An 18717-nucleotide genomic window follows, 5' to 3' on the forward strand; every position below is an offset into this window, starting at 1 on the left:
TGTGTTTGCTACATGGGACGTCAGTCATAAATTTAAAGACAACTCGTTAATATTCCAAATGAAAACTAGTTATTCATAGGACTGTACAGCTGTAGTCAGCGCACACACACACACATCGTGTTTTATTATTCTCAGGCGTCTATGCCAATTACTGTATTTAAAAATATAATTCTGATTTAGCTGAAAACTAAAGTTTTCATTTTACGTGTAATTGACCTTTAATGGAACAAAAAAAGTGTTTCTATTATTGCTCAGTGAATTACACAGGGAGTCCTTATTCTGCTGATCCTCCTCATTGTTTGCTGAGAATGTTTTCCATTGCTACTTGTCTTCATAATGTTCTCATTGCTTTAAAGGATCTGACTGGGACAGAGATCTACACCCATCCTGTGACCCTGCTGCATCCTGTGGTTTATGCTGCTGCTGTGATGTTACTCCTCTGCTTACTGCTGTTCATTGTCATTTATTTGTACTATCACAGGTATGAGATTGATCAGCTCCTAATCCTTAGTAAATAAAGGGACCACTGTGCTTCATGTAATATTTACAAATGCATGCAACTCACCCATAGGCTCATTGGTATCAAACATATGTGAGATAAGCTGTGGGGGAAGGAGAAGTCTTTGTTTCTATGCGCACTGCGGTTCATATTTATTAGCAGCTCATAGATTATATTAAAGAGCTTTAATGTTCGTTATGTTACTACTTATATTTTTCATATACAGGTACAGTGTCTGTTATCCAAAATATTTGGGACAAGGGGTTTTCCTGAAGCTGGGCACACACTTTTATACTGACAGCGGTGTCAGACAATTTGTCCGATATCACATATGTTGCGCCCTAATGCTAATAATTATTGGTAAATATGTTCGGAAGATAATATTTACTTCTGGATTTGACCTTCTAAAAAGGAGAAATGGGTGTGGTGCGACCAATCATATTCTAGCTGTCATTTATCCAGTAAAGTCTGGAAAATGATAGCTACAGTCTGATTGGTTGCTGTGGGCAACACCTCCACTGTTCCTTTGTTAGCAGGTTTGATTAGAAAAAAAAATCTTAATAGCACTGTGCTTCTGATTATGTATTGTTGGCCCTTAAATGTCTCTTCATTAATATAATATGTGTAATAACTGTAGTCGAACTGACTGTTTCTGTTCTTTTCAGCGTGATACGGGTTAGCCTTAAAAGCTGGCACATGCTGGTCAACCTCAGCCTTCACATCTTCCTGACCTGTGCGGTGTATGTTGGAGGCATAACTCAGACGAGAAATGCCAGTGTTTGTCAGGCGGTGAGTATATGGAATTTTAGAGTGCGAGTGCACACGGGCAGCTCTAATCTCCTTGTTCTATGTTCCGTTATTCCTCTGTTTATTTTCTTTGAACGATTGACAGGAGGAGAGAAAAATATTTTCATAGAGGTTACTGAACAACAGGAACACGGCACCTGGACAGCTTACCAAAGCTGTCCAGGTGATGGAACACCGAAGGGAGAAAGTACACTTTGTCCCCATTCCTGTTCTGTCATCCTTTTTGGTAAATTGGTCACATGTAGGAACGCTCTCCCTGAGGTTTGACACTCTTGATAGGAACATCTGTCTGACAAGTAAATAACAGAGGTGAGAGAGGTTAATACTAGTCTTGTGTGCATTAGTCTTCATCACACTTTAGTGGCAAACACCCCAAATGCCAGCCTGCATAGGTAATATTAAAGTGTTCCATCCACAGTGAAAAGAATCAGTTACAGTTTGCACTCGGAATAACTGTGAGCACTTACACTTGTTTGATGTTCCAGATATGAGGGAATAATTTCTTTTTGAATAATCTGTGTTTATTAGATGCCACAGTGCAACTTAAGACATTGAACGAGGGAACTTTTATTTTACCTAGCTCTACACTAAAAATATAGCTAAGGCACAGTAGTATATTTCATAGAAGACCCAGGCCAAATCCGTATCGTAAGTGGGAGCTGTCACATTGTCTCATCAGCATGATATTTTATTGTTGTTGCCAATGGGAATATCAAGGCTACAGTCCAGGTCACCCTCATACAGTGGGTTGGAGTAGGCATTTGTTCTGGTCATGTACAAACCTCGTGCTTTATCTTGCAGATTGGGATTCTCCTTCATTACGCTACATTGGCTACAGTGCTGTGGGTGGGAGTCACAGCCCGAAACATATACAAGCAAATAACCAAAAAAGGAAAGCGTTGCCAGGATCCAGACGAGCTGCCTCCCCCACCTAGACCAATGCTCAGGTTTGTATCATAACAAAATTGAATGCACCAACAAAGAGCCATAATGATCCTAAACTTACCATAGCCTGATGACATGTGGACTAAGCAACCAACACAGATATTGCTGAAGGTTCAAACCAAGTGTTCCAGCGTACTGTGAATGTATCTGTATGTCTTTAAAATATTCTAGGGGGGACTGAGAAAAATCTCAGTTTTCCACAAGGGGGCAGCAGACGCCCTACTGCTCACATTACGTTTTGCTTGAAAGTTTGACACTTGGCGTCTGTCCAGTAAAAATACCTTTCACATTGTACAGTATGTGTGTGAAAGTGATGAATGAAATGGCCGTGTTTGCTTAAAGGAAGTTCCTCTGACGCCAAATAAGTCAGCAATTCAACAGAAATAGGAAGCCGTAGAGGAAGTGTTTCTATGAATAGTGTTTTAAGCGAGACCATGTTTAGTTAAGGTTTATTGCACAGGTTCTCAAACTCTGTCCTCAGGACCCCAAACAGTGCATGTTTTCCACGTCTCCTCACAGAATCACAAGTGAAATAATTAGTTCTACCTGTGAATCTTTAAAAATGTGTCAGTGAGTAATGAATGCACCTGTGTACCTGCTGGGTGACCTGGAAAACGTGAACTCTGTGGGGTCCTGAGGACAGAGTTTGAGAACCACTGGTTTATTGTATTAATTATTCTGTTTCCTTTTTAGTTTAATTCACTTTTTGTCTTTTTTCTTAAGATTTTACCTTATTGGAGGTGGCATTCCTGTTATTGTATGTGGAATAACAGCAGCTGCAAACATTAAAAACTACGGAAGCCAGCCTAATGCGCCATAGTAAGTGTACAATAACCAGCCCATAGCTATTTGGTAGTGCTTGCTCCGCGGAATTCTAATGTTGTTACTTTATTACTTTCAGTTGCTGGATGGCTTGGGAACCGAGCCTTGGAGCCTTCTATGGACCAGCAAGTTTCATAGTCTTTATAAATTGCATGTACTTTCTCAGTATATTAATTCAGCTGAAGCGACATCCTGACCGAGTGTTTGAACTGAAAGAGCAAACTGAGGAACAGCAACGCCTAGCGGCCAGCGAGAACGGGGAGGGGAACCAGCAAGATTCGCTTTCTGTGTCATTGGTATCAACATCGGCTTTGGAGAATGAGCAGACGTTCCAAGCACAGCTCCTCGGTGCCAGCCTCACTTTGTTCCTATATGTTTCCCTTTGGATATTTGGTGCATTGGCAGTTTCTTTGTATTATCCAATGGACTTGGTCTTCAGCTGCTTCTTTGGGGTCACATGTCTAAGCCTTGGTGCCTTTTTAGTTGTACACCACTGTATGAACAGAGAGGATGTGAGACGGGCCTTAATCAGTACTTTCTGTCCAGGTAGAAGTACATATTCTGTGCAAGTCAATGTTCCACCATCCAACTCTACTGGAACCAATGGTGATGCCGCCAAGTGCACCAACAGCAGCGCTGAATCTTCATGCACAAATAAAAGTGCACCCAGTGTCAAAAATTCCTCACAGGGCTGCAAGCTGACCAATCTGCAAGCAGCTGCAGCTCAGTGCAACACAAACCCCTTACCTATCAACACTGTGCCCCAGCTCGACAATAGCTTGACAGAACATTCCGTGGACAATGACATAAAAATGCACGTTGCCCCAGTGGAGGTTCAGTACCGTCCTAATGGTCATCCGTCCAGGCATCACAAAAACAGAAGTAAAGGCCATCGTTCAAGCAGGCTTACTGTTCTTCGAGAATATGCGTACGATGTACCCACAAGTGTTGATGGTAGTACGCAAAACGCAATGCCAAAAAGCCGGCAAAGTTATTCTGAAGGTCACTCCCGCAGTCGCCGAGCTTACTTGGCGTACCGGGAACGCCATTTTAACCAGTGCCACCAAGACAGTAGCGATGCTGGGAGCACTCTACCCAGGTACAGCAGAAATATTGAAAAGACAACAACAAGTAACCACAAGAAAGACATTTTGAGAGAACCCATTGCAGTGGAACTTGAAAGCCATCAAAAATCATATGGCCTTAATTTAGCTGTAGAAAATGAACCAGCTAAAGATGAAGTGGATGAGGACCCACCTATAAATGCAGATAATAATGGAAATGTTAGGACTGGGCTATGGAAACATGAAACTACTGTGTAGTACTTCCATGATGGACTCACATGAATGGGATGATTACATTCCTTCAAAGACTGGTTGATTACAATTGTTTACAGACTTGTTTCTTTTTTTACCTGTACTTTTTTGGGAGAACACTAACTATGAAGGAAGAAATCTGATCTAACTTCTAGTGACTTTGTTTATTTGAAAAAGACTTTTTATTTACGCGTGATTTTTTTATTATTATTTTTTAAATATTTTTCTAAGAAAACCAAAACAAAAAAAAACTTTTTATGTATTTTTTGACATATACTGAATGCCTTGTTCCCTAAAGGATTTGTATTTAAACATGTAATAAATGACGTCTTTCACAGTCATATTTGAAACATTGGCTTTCTCTGGTTTCATATATGTTTGTGTACATAGGCTTCGGAACAGGAAGGGGGGGCGGATCGCCCCCCTCAAATATTGAAAGGCACCAGTGGAGTGGCGGCCGTGGATGGTCAGGGGCTGTGCTATGTAGCAATAGGCTGCACGGCCCCTATCTCCTCCGTGCAGTGCCTGGGTTGTGCAGCCTATTGCTATAAAGCACAGCCCCTGACCATCTGCGGCCGCTTCTCCAGTGCTTTCCTCCTGCTGCTCTGCTTCAGGTGCCTATGTGCTCAGCAACAGGTAAGTTGGAGTGGGGGTGGGTGGGATAGGGAGGGAGGTGGGCACCAAATAAAATTATAATGAAAACTGAATAGACTTTAATCCTTGCGTTCAGTTTGATCTGATACGGCAGCTTGCTCCTCTATAGGACTACACCAACTTCCTTTTAACATATAAAAACACAATATAGAGGACCATAAGCGGCTCAGATCCTAGAAACAGCAAATTGGTGTTTCTTGCCACTCCCCAAGGGGACACCCCTTCAGTACTTATGATGTCTATATGGACTGTATTTGGTTCTGTTCAGGAGGGGTCTGGGCCAATCAACATAAAACTTATATATGCAACCATACCCTATATGCGCATAAAGGTTTCTTTTTTGTGGTACAAGTTGTCTGAAGTCTTCAACTTAGATTATACTTCTTTATAGTCAATCACAAATAAAACAATTGCCATTGATATGTTGCCCTATGTCAGGGGTGGGGAACATTTTTTTTTTTTTGTGCCAATTTGCGGTACAATAAAGTACTACTATATACTCCAGGCTTAAATAGAAAGGTTTTTCCAGAACGAGACTGTCTATTTACAAGTTATATACACAAATACAGTCAGGATAATAATTCAGGAGATATTTTATATTCGCTTATAACCGGGGTATATTCATAGTAGTAATGTACATATTGTATTGTAGATGTACCCTTTCAAATGTTAGCATTTATTTTTAAGGTGCCTCATTCCTCTGCTGCATCGGTCAGTGGGGACAACGGGACATGCACGGTAGACCAAATAAATGTAAAGCTGACAAAAAATGGTAGAGTAGGCCCTGCTCGTCAGACAGCATACGTTCTAGTTGGATGAGAGCACAGCTATAACAAGAGGAGCGAGTGAAGGTCAGAATGAAGATTGGCATTGTTACGAGGGTGAATTAGTGTGAGTAATACAAGTGGGTGTATAGTAAGATGGATTTTTAGAGAGTGTTTAAACATTTGAAGGCTGTGAGAGAGTATGACCTGGTGTGGCAGGGAATTCCATAAGTGGGTGGCTGCATGGGAGAAGTCTTGTAGGTGGGAGTGAGTGATTAGACAGGACATAATACAGAATAGGAGAGGTTATACTGTATTTGGGAGTCATCAGAATAGAGGTGGTACTAGAGACCCAATGAGCAATTTAGAGACTGAGTGAATATTAGAGAAGTTTGTTTGCTTGGCAAGTTAATTGTCAGTTTTGTAAAATGAAAGGATGAATTTATAGTGGAAGGAATTGACGCTCAACACTGTAGGAGCACTTTTCCAGGTAGCCGGTCTGTTTAGTATGACATTGTTGAGGTTTGAATAGTCAGACAATACGTGCTAGCTTGAACTGCATTGTTTTTGTGCTGAAATAAGTATTTCATTGTGGATATAAAACCTGGTTAGATCAGGACAGGGGTTATAGGAGAGAGTAGTTTAAGTGAAACTGAGAATTGGAACTGGTCTAGCGTATCTGGGTGTTGCGGTATAAGTGTGGATTTGGGTGCAGGGAGGAACATGAGGCATTGTGAGGCTAAAACAGGGGGTTGTGGATGGGGAATTGGAAGGCCCAGTTGAGAAACTACAGATGGAGCAGAAGTTGCAGAAAACAGTTTGTACTGCACTGGGTGAGATAAGTGGAGGATGTAAGTGACAGAAGTTTGGTTGCAGGAGGGCCTGATTCAGAGATGTGTGTAAAGCCGATGCTTTGCGTACATCTCCGATTGTTGGGGGGGTCTGCTAACGGGCAGGACTCGTGTACTGCGCATTTGCAGAGGGTATCAGTCCTCGCGTGCTGTGTCTCCAAGCCATAGCACAATTGACATGCTGCAGCCGTTTGAGTGAGGGGCGGGAGTGTGGTTGGCCTGCGTTTCCCATTTTCTGGGAGGGCCAGGATCTGCGGCTTCCAATGCAGACCACCTGACCATGGCTGAGCAGGGGCGTTGCCCATTCCGAGTACGCTTCAGCTCACTCAGATGTGGACGATTACAGCGGCCATCGAGACCATCCAAGGCTGCATCCTTGATCGCAGATGCTAACAGGAGGCGTCTTTATCCCACAGACGCCTCCTGCTGCATGAGGATATTGGGTGTACGTATTGCACAGCCACTTAAATGCACTTGTGCAACACCGTCCATCCCTGAATCAGGCCCAGAGACAGTGCGATTGTAAATGTTTTAAATCCCCTAGTATGTGAGTAGGCAGGTCCATAGGAGAGCGCTGCAGACTATGTAGGGTCAGACAAGGTAAGCCAGGGCTCTGTAATGACGAGGAGGTTGAGGGATGTTGAAATTAAAAGATGGATGCAAGTTTGTTACAATCAGATCTTGTGTTCCGAGGTGTAGAGATAAAGGGAAGGGTGAATTGTGGAGTCGTGGATAAAGTTGGAGGGATTGGAAATACGAGGAGGATGGAAAGTTTTAAGCAGATGATTGGGATCGCACGGGGCCCAGTGTTGGGTGAGATGTCAACAACATGAACATACGTAGGCTGGTGCCTTGTGGTTGGTTCATGAAAAATAAATAGGAACTAAACGTGAAATGTTCTCATATGCTTTATATAGATAAATTGCTGCTAGGTTTTGCTCTTCCTTGCAGATTTTCTTAAGAAGTAAAAGATGGGAGACCTGTACTTCCTTCTTCACAAAGGACATCTCCTTGCCTGCAGCCCATAACTACAGTTCTGCTGATATGGGCCAGAAAACTCATACAGAAAAATATATTCCCTTCTACTTCAATGGACTAATCTATAATCAGAACATATCCATTCCAAAACAGTTTCAAGATAATCGCTCAAACACTGGATGCTCTGACCAGAGCGCTCGCTCTGAATCAGGGCCCTCCTACCTAAAAATGGAGCGGCCTCCTGGCCGCTCGCATAGCTGTGGGTGACCACCCACAGCTTATGCGAGCAGCCAAAAAGATGGTCGCGATGGTCAAGACCATCGCGACCATCGGGCTTGCGACGAGACCCTGCAGTAGGGTCCCGCTGCCGCAAGCCCAGGAGTGCTTTTGGCTCTATCAGAGCCAAACGCACTCCCACTGACATCACTAGTGATGTCAGTGGGGCTGGCCCCAGACGGTAGGCGTTCCCATGGGAATGCCTCCGTCTGGGCAGCAACGCCCCCGGCACGCCCACCAAAGGGGGCGTGCTGTCACTCACCATTGACAGCACGCCCCCTTTGGTGCGAGACCCATAGCAACAGCTTGGCTGTCGCTATGCGGGTCTCGCGCATGCGCACGACGGAGCTCTGTGTCGTGCACATGCGCACTAGGGCACCATCGACCCGCTTGCGATCGCTCAGCGCTCGCGAGCGGGTCTGAATTAGGCCCACAGTTTTATGTCTTTGTGCACTGCCCTTTCCATACTTATCACTGAGCAATGTCTCTGCAAGTAATTTCACTTTTGACTGATTTCAGCAAGCCAACCCTTACAATACAGTACAGCTAGTATATGTTTAGCTATACACGTGCGGGTTTTGTAAACACAGTGCTGGTGTCACAGGCAGGGAGCAGCTACTTACCAGGTGGGAAGTTACTCCTGAGCAGAGCAGGTGCCGATTGGCTGGAATATCTTTGATGTAATTCACCCTCTGTGCTAATGTGATGCAATTGTACCATTCGCTGAACAGGACTGTCTGCTGGTTCTAGCTCACATTTGTTAGCCTTCCATTTATTATTGTCTCTTCGGGTAAAATGTATAATATATATATATATATATATATATATATATATAGATATATATAGATATATATATATATATATAAGCATTTTGGACCTGGGTCAGCGACCTTAGTCTCAGTCCCCCCCGCTGTCCTGCTCCATCCCCCTCTGCAGTTCTGGTACCGTTGCCGTGTATTCTAAATGTACCTCTCCATTGCCATGGCCGCATCCTTTCATTCTTATTCATAGTAGGAGATGGATAGACTCGCATACACGATTTTCTCACACGAAGTAATGCTAAGTCGCTATTTATTGTTTGGGTAAATCTAAAGGTGCATACACACAGGACGATTTGCTCCATGAACAAAATCGTCCTGTGTGCCCCCGGCAGGGGTGTGCTCCGTGTTGTTAACAGCACTGAGCACAAACACTGAACTAAATAAATAACGATTTTGTTCAGTGCCGGGCTCCCTCCCTCATCCCCGAACATGTTCAACCTGACATTATCGACATGTTGGATAGGAGGTTCGGGCGATGAACGGCAAGTACCAAGTACAAACGGGAGCGCGCATTGCTAGTTGTTCATCGTTTTGGCCCAGAAACAGAACGATTTTTTGAACGATAATGACATAGTTATCGTTCAGTCGTCCAAAAATCGACCCGTGTGTACGCACCTTTAGACCGTATTTTTTCTAATTCAAAATAACTCTGCCCTTGCCTCATGCCGCCCTGCTCTTGTTTATAGTATTCTCAGTAATGGACAGATCACACTCACAAAAGACCAGAACAATCATCTGATGTAATCATTGCTGATGTCACCGTTCAAACAATGTGATTGGTTACGTGCGGTTCCATTCTGGCCCAGTTCAAAACTAATGGTATACTGAAATAGTAGGAGAGGAGAATTGATAACAAGATGGTCCTCTGACCTTATTTATTATTATTACCACTTATCTATATAGCGCACACATATTCTGCAGCGCTTTACAGAGAATATTTGGCCATTCACAGCAGTCCCTGCCCCAGTGGAGCTTGCAATCTGTATTCCCTATCACATGCTCACACACATACACACTAGGGGTAATTTTGTTAGGAGTCTATTAACCTACCAGTATATTTTTGGAGTGTGGGAAGAAACCGGAGCACCTGGAGGAAAACCCACGCAAGCACAGGGAGAATATACAAACTCCACACAGTTAGGGCCATAGTGGGTATCGAACCCATGACTTCAGTGCTGTGAGGCAGTAATGCTAACCATTACACCATCTGTGCTGACCTTAGTACTGTTAATACTGGAACAAAAACACGCACGCACGCACACACACACACACACACACACACACACACCTATAAAGGAAAACTTTCACCTGTTTTTATCACCATTTCTTCCTTTCTTTATTCTCCTTTATAATTACTTCTCTAACATTTTTGCATACAATCCCAATGTGTGGGAACAACAGCACACTAATAAAGACACGCCATTGTAATATGTGTATTCATTAAACGCATACTGCAACATTGCTAGTTTTTCCTCACATCCCCCAGAAGTGCGCAGGAAAAATAGTAATGTTGAGCCTGCCGTAATTGGCGGGGATGTGCGCAGCCGAATATCAGCTGTAATTGGAACAGCCCCTATGCATGTATAATTGTGTAAACCTGTTTTAGGGCCTGATTCAGATTTGGGAATAGAGTAAGATGAAGCAAGTAACTGTGTACTTGGACAAACCATGTTGCAATGCAAGGGGTGCAAATACATACAGTACATTTTTCTTTGCATGTGGGGTATATACTGGCTGCTTTTGCATGTAGCCCACAAATGTTGGACAGCTTTATTTTTACACTGCAATTTAGATTCCCATTTCTCCAGCTCTCCAACTGCAGTGCAGCATGGTAATATGAATATTATTTGTTGTAATAATCATTTCAATATTCTGTTTTCCATTTAAATAATATTTTGAATACTTGGAAAAAAAAATAAGAGATCTTACTGGTTATAGGAAACTTTTAACTGTGTACGTATACAGCAATTAGGCATTTCTTTATTATTTGTTTCTCCCAAAGGTGTTCATATATACTAATGTATTATTTCTAATGTTTTATTTCTTTTTTTTCAGCTTTTAGATCATAGAAGTGTCATGAAAGTCTAGTTTTTATACCCTTTGGTTTGCAATCGTAATAATGTAATTCACCGGGAGCTAAATAACCTTTTATAGGTCGGTCCAAAGTAATTTAATTTCATCATAACAAAATTACTGACTGGTAATAATTTTCTATAGGTTACAGCACAACCACGGTCCTCAAGGCACACTAACAGTCCAGATTTTAAGGATGCCATACTTGAACACAGGTGTCTTAATTAGTATCTCAGTTATTATGTTTTAACCATCTGTGCTCAACCATGGATATAATTAGAACCAGGACTGTTAGTGTGCCTTGAGGACCGTGGTTGGAAAACACTGGGTTACAGGCTAAACAATGGCACATACATTTTCTGTTGTTGTTATGAATTTATTCATTCAGTTTTCACAGAGCTTAGACTTGTGTCAGGCCATCTGTACAACTAGCTAGCTGCAGAAGAGTACGTTTGTTCTTGCCAGATAACCTTAGACAGTCTGAGCCGGCTACTTTTTCCATCATATCACCTTTTAAGTTTTAACACCTTCACTTTTGAGACTATTTTGGATCTTCTTGGACTGGTCACATGCTGACCTCAATATGAATATTTATGGTTTCTCCATTAACACATCAGGTGCAAACACTATTTCGGATGGATCTTGGTCTGGACTTTGACTTGGTCATTCCAAAAAGTGAAATTTCCTCTGCTTCAATTTTTTATTTTTGTAGACTAACTTGTGTGTGTTTAGTATTTCTGCTAAACCCACATCTGTTCATAGATATAGAGGGATATTCAATATGGGAGTGAAAAGTCCGTGCTGGACTTTTCGCTCCCCATCGGAGATTTTCCTGGGATAAAGTATCAGGCGCGCGCGCTTTATCCCCGTATTCAATATGAAACCTATGAAAAGGGGAAGGTGCGAAGTGGGATCTGCGTAAAAAAAATGAATTTTTCCAGAAATAAATTGTAGGACCCGTCTAAAGTTGTAAAAACATGGGGGATCACTATGGGTACCCCCGTTTTAGCCTGCAAATGAAAGTCGGGGATTTAAATAGCCGCAGCAGGTGTTTTTTCCCGACATTGAAGAAGTGTTGCAGAAGAGCACTTAGGTTATTTTTTTCATTTTTTAAGTGGTTCCATCAAATTTAGGGTACATGAAAATGGGTATTAGCATATTTTTATGTCCCTAAAGTAAGTTTTAAAAAATTCTGCAACTATGCACCTGCCGCTAATAGCCTATTCTAGAATACACCTGCTGCATACTTGCAGAATAGCCCTGAACCTATTTCCCTATTTTTAAACACTTTTTTTGCCAATTTTTTATTTTCACCCCAATTTTTAAATTAATTTTTTGGGGTGTCCCTATTTTTTTAAAACTTTTTTTGACAGTTATTTTTAAAATGTCATTCCCAGGGATGCAGGCTATTTTTTTTAAGCTTGCACCCCTAAACCCCAATTCTGCACTTTTCAGTGGTGAAAAGTTATCCCCGTTTTTTTTCAAAGACTTTTCGTACCTGCGAAAAGTCTTTGAAATTGAATACGGTGTAAAACCAAAACCTCCGAAAATGACGTCATTGGTGCGAAAACATCGCAAAAACTGAGTTTTCACTCCATATTGAATACCCCTATTAGACTCTGAAATTCTTCTACAAGCCAAAGTACAGTGTTCCATTAATGACAAAAAACTGTCCTATGACTCCAAATAATCCCAAGCCATGAAACTATCACTAACGTGTTTCACGGTTGGAATGAGGTTCTTAAGATGGAATGCAGTTATATTTTAAACTCCTTAAACCACACAACATTCTTCCAGCAATCTTCTCACTAATCAATGTAACCTTTAGCAAACTTTAAATGGGCAGTAATGTTCTTGGCTTCTTTCTCACCATCCTCCCATGTACACTTTTAGATTTGCTTGATAGTGGGCTCATAAACTCTGACAACCAGTTTGAGAGGCTTGCAGACATTTTCACATTACCCAACGGTTCTTTGGGGTCTGCTGTAATATATTCAAGTTTTTTTTTATTTCGTTTAACTACTTATGAGAGTAAAAATGGTGCTAAATTTCTCCATTTGTACAGCCATGGCCAAAAGTTTTGAAAATGACACAAGTATTGGTTTTTACATAGTCTGCTGCTTCAGTTTTTATGATGGCAATTCACACATACTCCATAATGTCATGAAGAGTATTCAGATGAATTGCAATTAAGTCCCTCTTTGCCATCCCAAGAAAAACATTTCCACTGCATTTCAGCCCTGCCACAAAAGGACCAGCTGATATCATGTCAGTGATTCTCTCATTAACACAGGTGAGAGTGTTGAGAGGACAAGGCTGGAGATCACTCTATCATGCTGATTGAGTTAGAATAATAGACTGGAATCTTTAAAAGGAGGGTGGAGCTTGAAATCTTTGTTCTTCTGTTAACCATGGTTACCTGCAAGGAAACACGTGCAGTCATCATTGTTTTGCGCAAAAAGGGCTTCACAGGCAAGGATATTCCTGCTAGGAAGATTGCACCTAAATCAACCATTTATCAGATCATCAAGAACTTCAAGGAGAGAGGTTCAATAGTTGTGAAGAAGGCTTCAGGGCACACAAGAATGTCCAGCAAGCGCCAGGACCGTCTCCTAAAGTTGATTCAACTGCGGGATTGGGGCACCACCAGTGCAGAGCTTGCTCAGGAATGGCAGCAGGCAGGTGTGAGTGCATCTTCATGCACAGTGAGGCGAAGACTTTTGGAGTCAAGAAGGGCAGAAAAGAAGCCACTTCCCTCCAGGAAAAATATCAGGGACAGACTGATATTCTGCAAAAGGTACGGGGATTGAACTGCGGAGCACTGGGTTAAAGTTATGTTCTCTGATGAATCCCCTTTCAGATTGTTTGGGGCATCTGGAAAAATGCTTGTCCGGAGAAGGAAAGGTGAGCGCTACCATCAGTCCTGTGTCATGCCAACAGTAAAGTATCCTGAGACCATTTGTGTGTGGGGTTGCTTCTCAGCCAATGGAGTGGGCTCACTCACAATATTGCCTAAGAACACAGCCATGAATAAAGAATGGTAACAAAACAACCTCCAAGAGCAACTTCTCCCAACCATCCAAGAACAGTTTGGTGACGAACAATGCCTTTTCCAGCATGATGGAGCACCTTGCCATAAGGCCAAAGTGATAACTAAGTGGCTCGGGGAACAAAACATTGAAATTTTTGGTCCATGGCCAGGAATCTCCCCAGACCATAATCCCATTGAAAACATGTGGTCAACCCTCAAGAGGTGGGTGGACAAATAAAAACCCACAAATTCTGACAAACTCCAAGCATTGATTAGGGAAGAATGGGTGGCCATCAGTCAGTATGTGGCCCAGAAGTTGACTGACAGCATGCCAGGGCAAATTGCAGAGGTCTTGAAAAAGAAGGGTCAACACTGCACATATTGACTCTGCATAAACTTAATGTACAGTAATTGCCAATAAAAGCCTTTGACACTTATGAAATGCTTATAATTTTACTTCAGTATACCATAGTAACATCTGACAAAAAGGTCTAAAAATACTGAAGCAGCAAACTTTGTGAAAACCAATACTTGTATCTTTTGGCCATGGCTGTAAATTGTCTGTCATGACAGTGTGAACCTATACCCATTGGACTGAAAAATGTTTACACTATTTTTTTGTTTGTTTTTCTTCTTTTTGTGCTTGTGTTTTTGAGAATTTATTACCCTACACCAGGGAAGATACATTAAGAAAAATATTTTCTTTCAAGCAAAGCAACATACTTATTCACAAAACACATCCTGTGGTGGCGATTATGGGATATTAGTCTTTTGCTAAATTGGGCTGTTAGTCCACATTTATTTTTTGACCACTACCTGTCATTGGATTTGCGAAGGCCAAATTCTTTAGAAATTGTTTTCTAACATTTCTGAGGAGGATGTGAACTATTTGACTTTTCAAATTTTTTCAGTTTTTACCAGTTCTCTGGATTTCCGATGATTGGTTGCAGGTGGAACATATTCCACTTTTACTGCATGTTCAGCTCTTCTCTTATGTGGAGTGTGATCTTGTGTTATGCTGGGTGCGCACTCGGCGATATATCGCTCGTCCTATCAACGAGCAACATATGAGTGCGTCGACAGATGTGTACACACGATAGGTCTGTGAACGACATCGTTTACAAACCTATCAGGTCGACCCTGCAGCACAGCTGATGCCTAAATATCTTAAAGCTACTTCGGTGCCTCTGCATGTGTGTACACTGGCTGCAGGGACCTGCTGACACCGACAACTCAACTGGGCGGGCAAATTTAAATTCCCGCCCAGTTATGATGTCAGGCCAGGCATATCAAGCGGCCAATTGGTAAGTGTGTATAGCTTGCCAATCGGCCGCTCTGGCAGTGGTTCGGTCTGCTGACCAATCCATTGTCAAAGTGTGTACCCAGCATTACACAAACTTTGCAAATGTCTCTGCACTTCATTAAAACACTGCACAACAATACAATCTGTGTTACTCAAATCCATTTAGTTTCTCTTACATTTTCCTTTGTCTATTTCTTTGGCATTTCAGATAATTTTATACATCTTAAAAATGTTGGGTCCATGTCTGACTTATCTCATATGATTTCTTGCTGCTCCGCAGATCAGAAAAGGGCACAAAAATGTTATGCCATACTCTGGTGCAAACACCCGTGTCTGTAGTTACTGTAGCTAGATAGTTGTACAGATGGCCTGGAACAACCATAATATCTGTGAAATATACGCCATACTTTATGCCATATGTTTCTACTTCAGGGTCCATAGGGTATCCACAGGATACCTTGGGGAATAGGCAGACATCGGGCACCACAGAGTTAAGTTTTCAGCCTCCCGGGATGCACCCTCTCCTATATCCCGCCCTCAAGCCAAGGCAAATCAGTTTCGTAGGTGCCCGGCTCGGATTCGGATCACCATATTCAGAGGGGAGCTGTAAAGGCCCCTGAAGTTATTTCAAGGCAGCTTTGCTGCACAAGATGAGCTGTACAGCATAGACAGTTATCACAGACGTCTATACTGTTGCTCCTTCACCTGGCCGGACCAGAACGCTGGTACTGATCCGGGGATGCTGGTGTGTCTCCGGGGTCCCAGCTAGCGGGGACCCAGGAATACCCTGACTGTGACCGGACGCAAGGGGTTTCAGGTAAGCGGAGGGAACCCGCCGATTCACAGTCATTTTTTGTCCTCAGGCAGGGGGCTCCCTGGGGACTGGCTGCACATGGAGCCAGGTACTGATCCTGTGCTTTCCACTAGACCACCAGGGACAGCGGGCTGCGGTAGTGAGGATACGCTCCAGCATCCCAGAGGTTAATAGCATGCCATGTCTCACAGCCAGCACCTCCCCCGCTGCACAGTGCCTTTCCATGGAGGTCTGACGGGCTGTGTCAGCGCTCCTCCCCTGGACCCACCTCCTCTCTGCTCCTCGGCGGCCATTTTCTTCTGGAAGTGTGGGAATGCTGTTGGCTGGTGATACAGGTGGCACCGTGGTCCGGGTCCCCCGCATAACTCTCCTCTGATAAGGTCAGAGTGTGCAGCACTGTTTCCTACCAGGCTCTGGTCTGCGTAGTTGATCATAGTGCTTGTGCAGGGATTTATTTCTGCATTGTATGTGACCAATGCTAGCGCTGTCTGACTGTACTTGCACTTCTGTCAGCCATTTTACTATCCCTGTTCTTTCTCTGCTAAAGCCCTTGCGGTGCGGTATTGCAGGGTGTTCTCTGCCTCACAGTAAAAGTATTTTTCTGTGTGGGGACTGGGGAGTCGCATACGCTTTGTTTACACTCATCATGTCTGGGAGTGAACATGAATATCCTCTTCAGCTAAAATGTACCACATGCAATGTGCAGTTAGCGGAGGGAGGTGGGAACGCTGAGGGATTATGTAGGGCATGTTATATCACGTCCGATTACTGTCACTGCACCTGTGCAGGAACCGCCCTGGGCTTGTTTTGCTAAGGCACTTACAACCCTTGTGGGCCAGTTGGCGACGCCCCCTGCGTTTCCCCAGATGAGGTTCTCGCAGCAGGCGGTAGTCTCATCACCCATGCAGGGGTTCCCCAGGCAGTTGATGGTACCTCAGGGTCTCCCAATTTAATCACCCCAGGTCTCGCAGGAGCCTGTGTGGGTGAATTCATTGTCCAATACGGTACAGCACCTGACGGACGTTTTGCAAGGGGAGTCACCATTGCAGCCGCCTAAGCGGCCTTTAGTGTCTCAGACGGCTCAGTATGATGATGATGATGACATGACGTCTGATGATGGTGAAATTATTGACTTTTCAGACCAAGAGCCCCTTCGTGCTAAGGAGGCTAAGTCTAAAGTCTATATACCAGGCCTTATACGGGCAGTCCGTGCAGCCTTAGTTATTGAAGATGAGGATCCCTCCGTGGCCAAATCCAAATACGCCTTCTTTAAGGATGTTATGGGAGATGCCACTGTATTTGCCCTATCTGGTCAATTAGTGGATCATTTAGAGGAGGCGTGGAAAAAGCCGGGTAAGCGGTTGCAGCCTCAAAATTGCTTGGCCTTTGCTTACCCCTTTGCAGATAATTATTTTTCCAAATGGGAAACCCTCCCCACAGGTGGATTCTCCTGTCACACACCTAGGACCTCATTCAGAGTCGGTCGTTGCGGCCGCACGGTCGTACGCCACCGATGTTCGCTAAACTGCGCATGCGTAAAGTTCGCAATGCGCGTGCGCAAACTATCTGCTACGATCAGAAATTTCTCTCTCCTTGAACACAGCCAGGTCGGTAGTTTGAGTGACAGAATGAGGCGTTTGTGGGTGGTAACGGGAAGGTGCTTGAAAACGGGGGAGTGGAGATCTGAACACAGGCGTGCCTAATTATGAGAATGGCGTTTTATGGGAGTGCATAATTAACAAAGTAGTGTCATGGCACACGTGACATGGGTGGTTTGTACACTGACTTGATCGTAGTGCTTAAGAGAGGGTATGGTCAACCTTAAGCACTACGACCAGTTCCGATGGTTCCTGATGCTCGCGATTAATCCTTATATCCCAGGAGATGACGTGTGTGGTGAATGAGAAGGGGGCGTTATTTAGTCTTATGGCCGCTTCTTACCCTCGGTCATTCAGCTAACGATCTCATCTTAGGACCGCAACTTGTGATCGCTTAATTTGCATATCCGGCCCCTTTCCCCTACAACCGAGCGGCCGCAACGACCGACTCTGAATGAGGTCCCTAGTGAGGAGTGCAACATTGCCCATGTCCTCCTTGAAGGATGCTACGGATCGAAAAGGTGGAAATATGCCTAAAATCCATTTATTCCCTAGCTGGAGGGGCTTCCAGGCTGTGCTGCGTGGCCAGAGTCATGGAGCGCAGGGCAGATAACTTGGAGGCGTCTCTGGACACTGACTCTTCCGCTGAGCAGGTGGAGTTAGTGGGCAATCTCAGAGACTCAGCCACGTACATTAATGAGGCAGCCTTAGATATAGGTCTCCTCACATCCAGAATCTCCTCGGCAGCAGTATTGGCTCGCCGCTCCCTGGGGGTGCGCTCTTGGAAAGCGGATACAGATTCCAAAAAGGAATTGGAATGCTTGCCCTTTAATGGTCAGGTCCTGTTTGGTCCTGATCTGGACAAAATTGTGGCCACGCTGGCAGCAGCTATATCTGCGTGTTTGCCATCGGCTACAGTCCCATCAGGGTCTGGTACTTCATCCTTTCGGCCCTATAGGGCCCAGGGTAAGTCGAAAGTACAGTCCTTTCCAAGGCAATCAGGGACCAGGAATCTGCCAAGCCAAAGAAGCAGGCTTGGAGTACAAGAAGTCCTAATCCCAAATCAGACGACAAGCCTTCAGCCTGACTGGATGGGCCTCCCTTTGGGGGACCCCAGAGTGGGAGGCCGACTTCTTCAGGTCGCCCAGTGCTGGTATCTGACTAC

General features: G+C 43.8%; 1 protein-coding gene across 1 annotated transcript in view; it reads left to right on the forward strand.

The window, feature by feature from the left end:
• ADGRA3 (adhesion G protein-coupled receptor A3) overlaps positions 1 to 4719 on the forward strand; it is a 62151-nt gene extending 57432 nt beyond the window's left edge. Inside the window, exons 15-19 of the mRNA XM_088450617.1 lie at positions 357 to 481; positions 1165 to 1288; positions 2108 to 2253; positions 2975 to 3070; positions 3153 to 4719. Coding sequence (XP_088306743.1) covers positions 357 to 481; positions 1165 to 1288; positions 2108 to 2253; positions 2975 to 3070; positions 3153 to 4395 — 1734 coding nt within the window. The 3' untranslated portion in view covers positions 4396 to 4719. The remainder of the gene's footprint in view (positions 1 to 356; positions 482 to 1164; positions 1289 to 2107; positions 2254 to 2974; positions 3071 to 3152) is intronic.
• The last annotated feature ends 13998 nt before the right edge of the window (positions 4720 to 18717 follow it).

The sequence above is a fragment of the Taudactylus pleione genome, unplaced genomic scaffold (genome assembly GCF_031769625.1).
Source record: "Taudactylus pleione unplaced genomic scaffold, aTauple2 ptg000520l, whole genome shotgun sequence".
Lineage (NCBI taxonomy): Eukaryota > Metazoa > Chordata > Amphibia > Anura > Myobatrachidae > Taudactylus > Taudactylus pleione.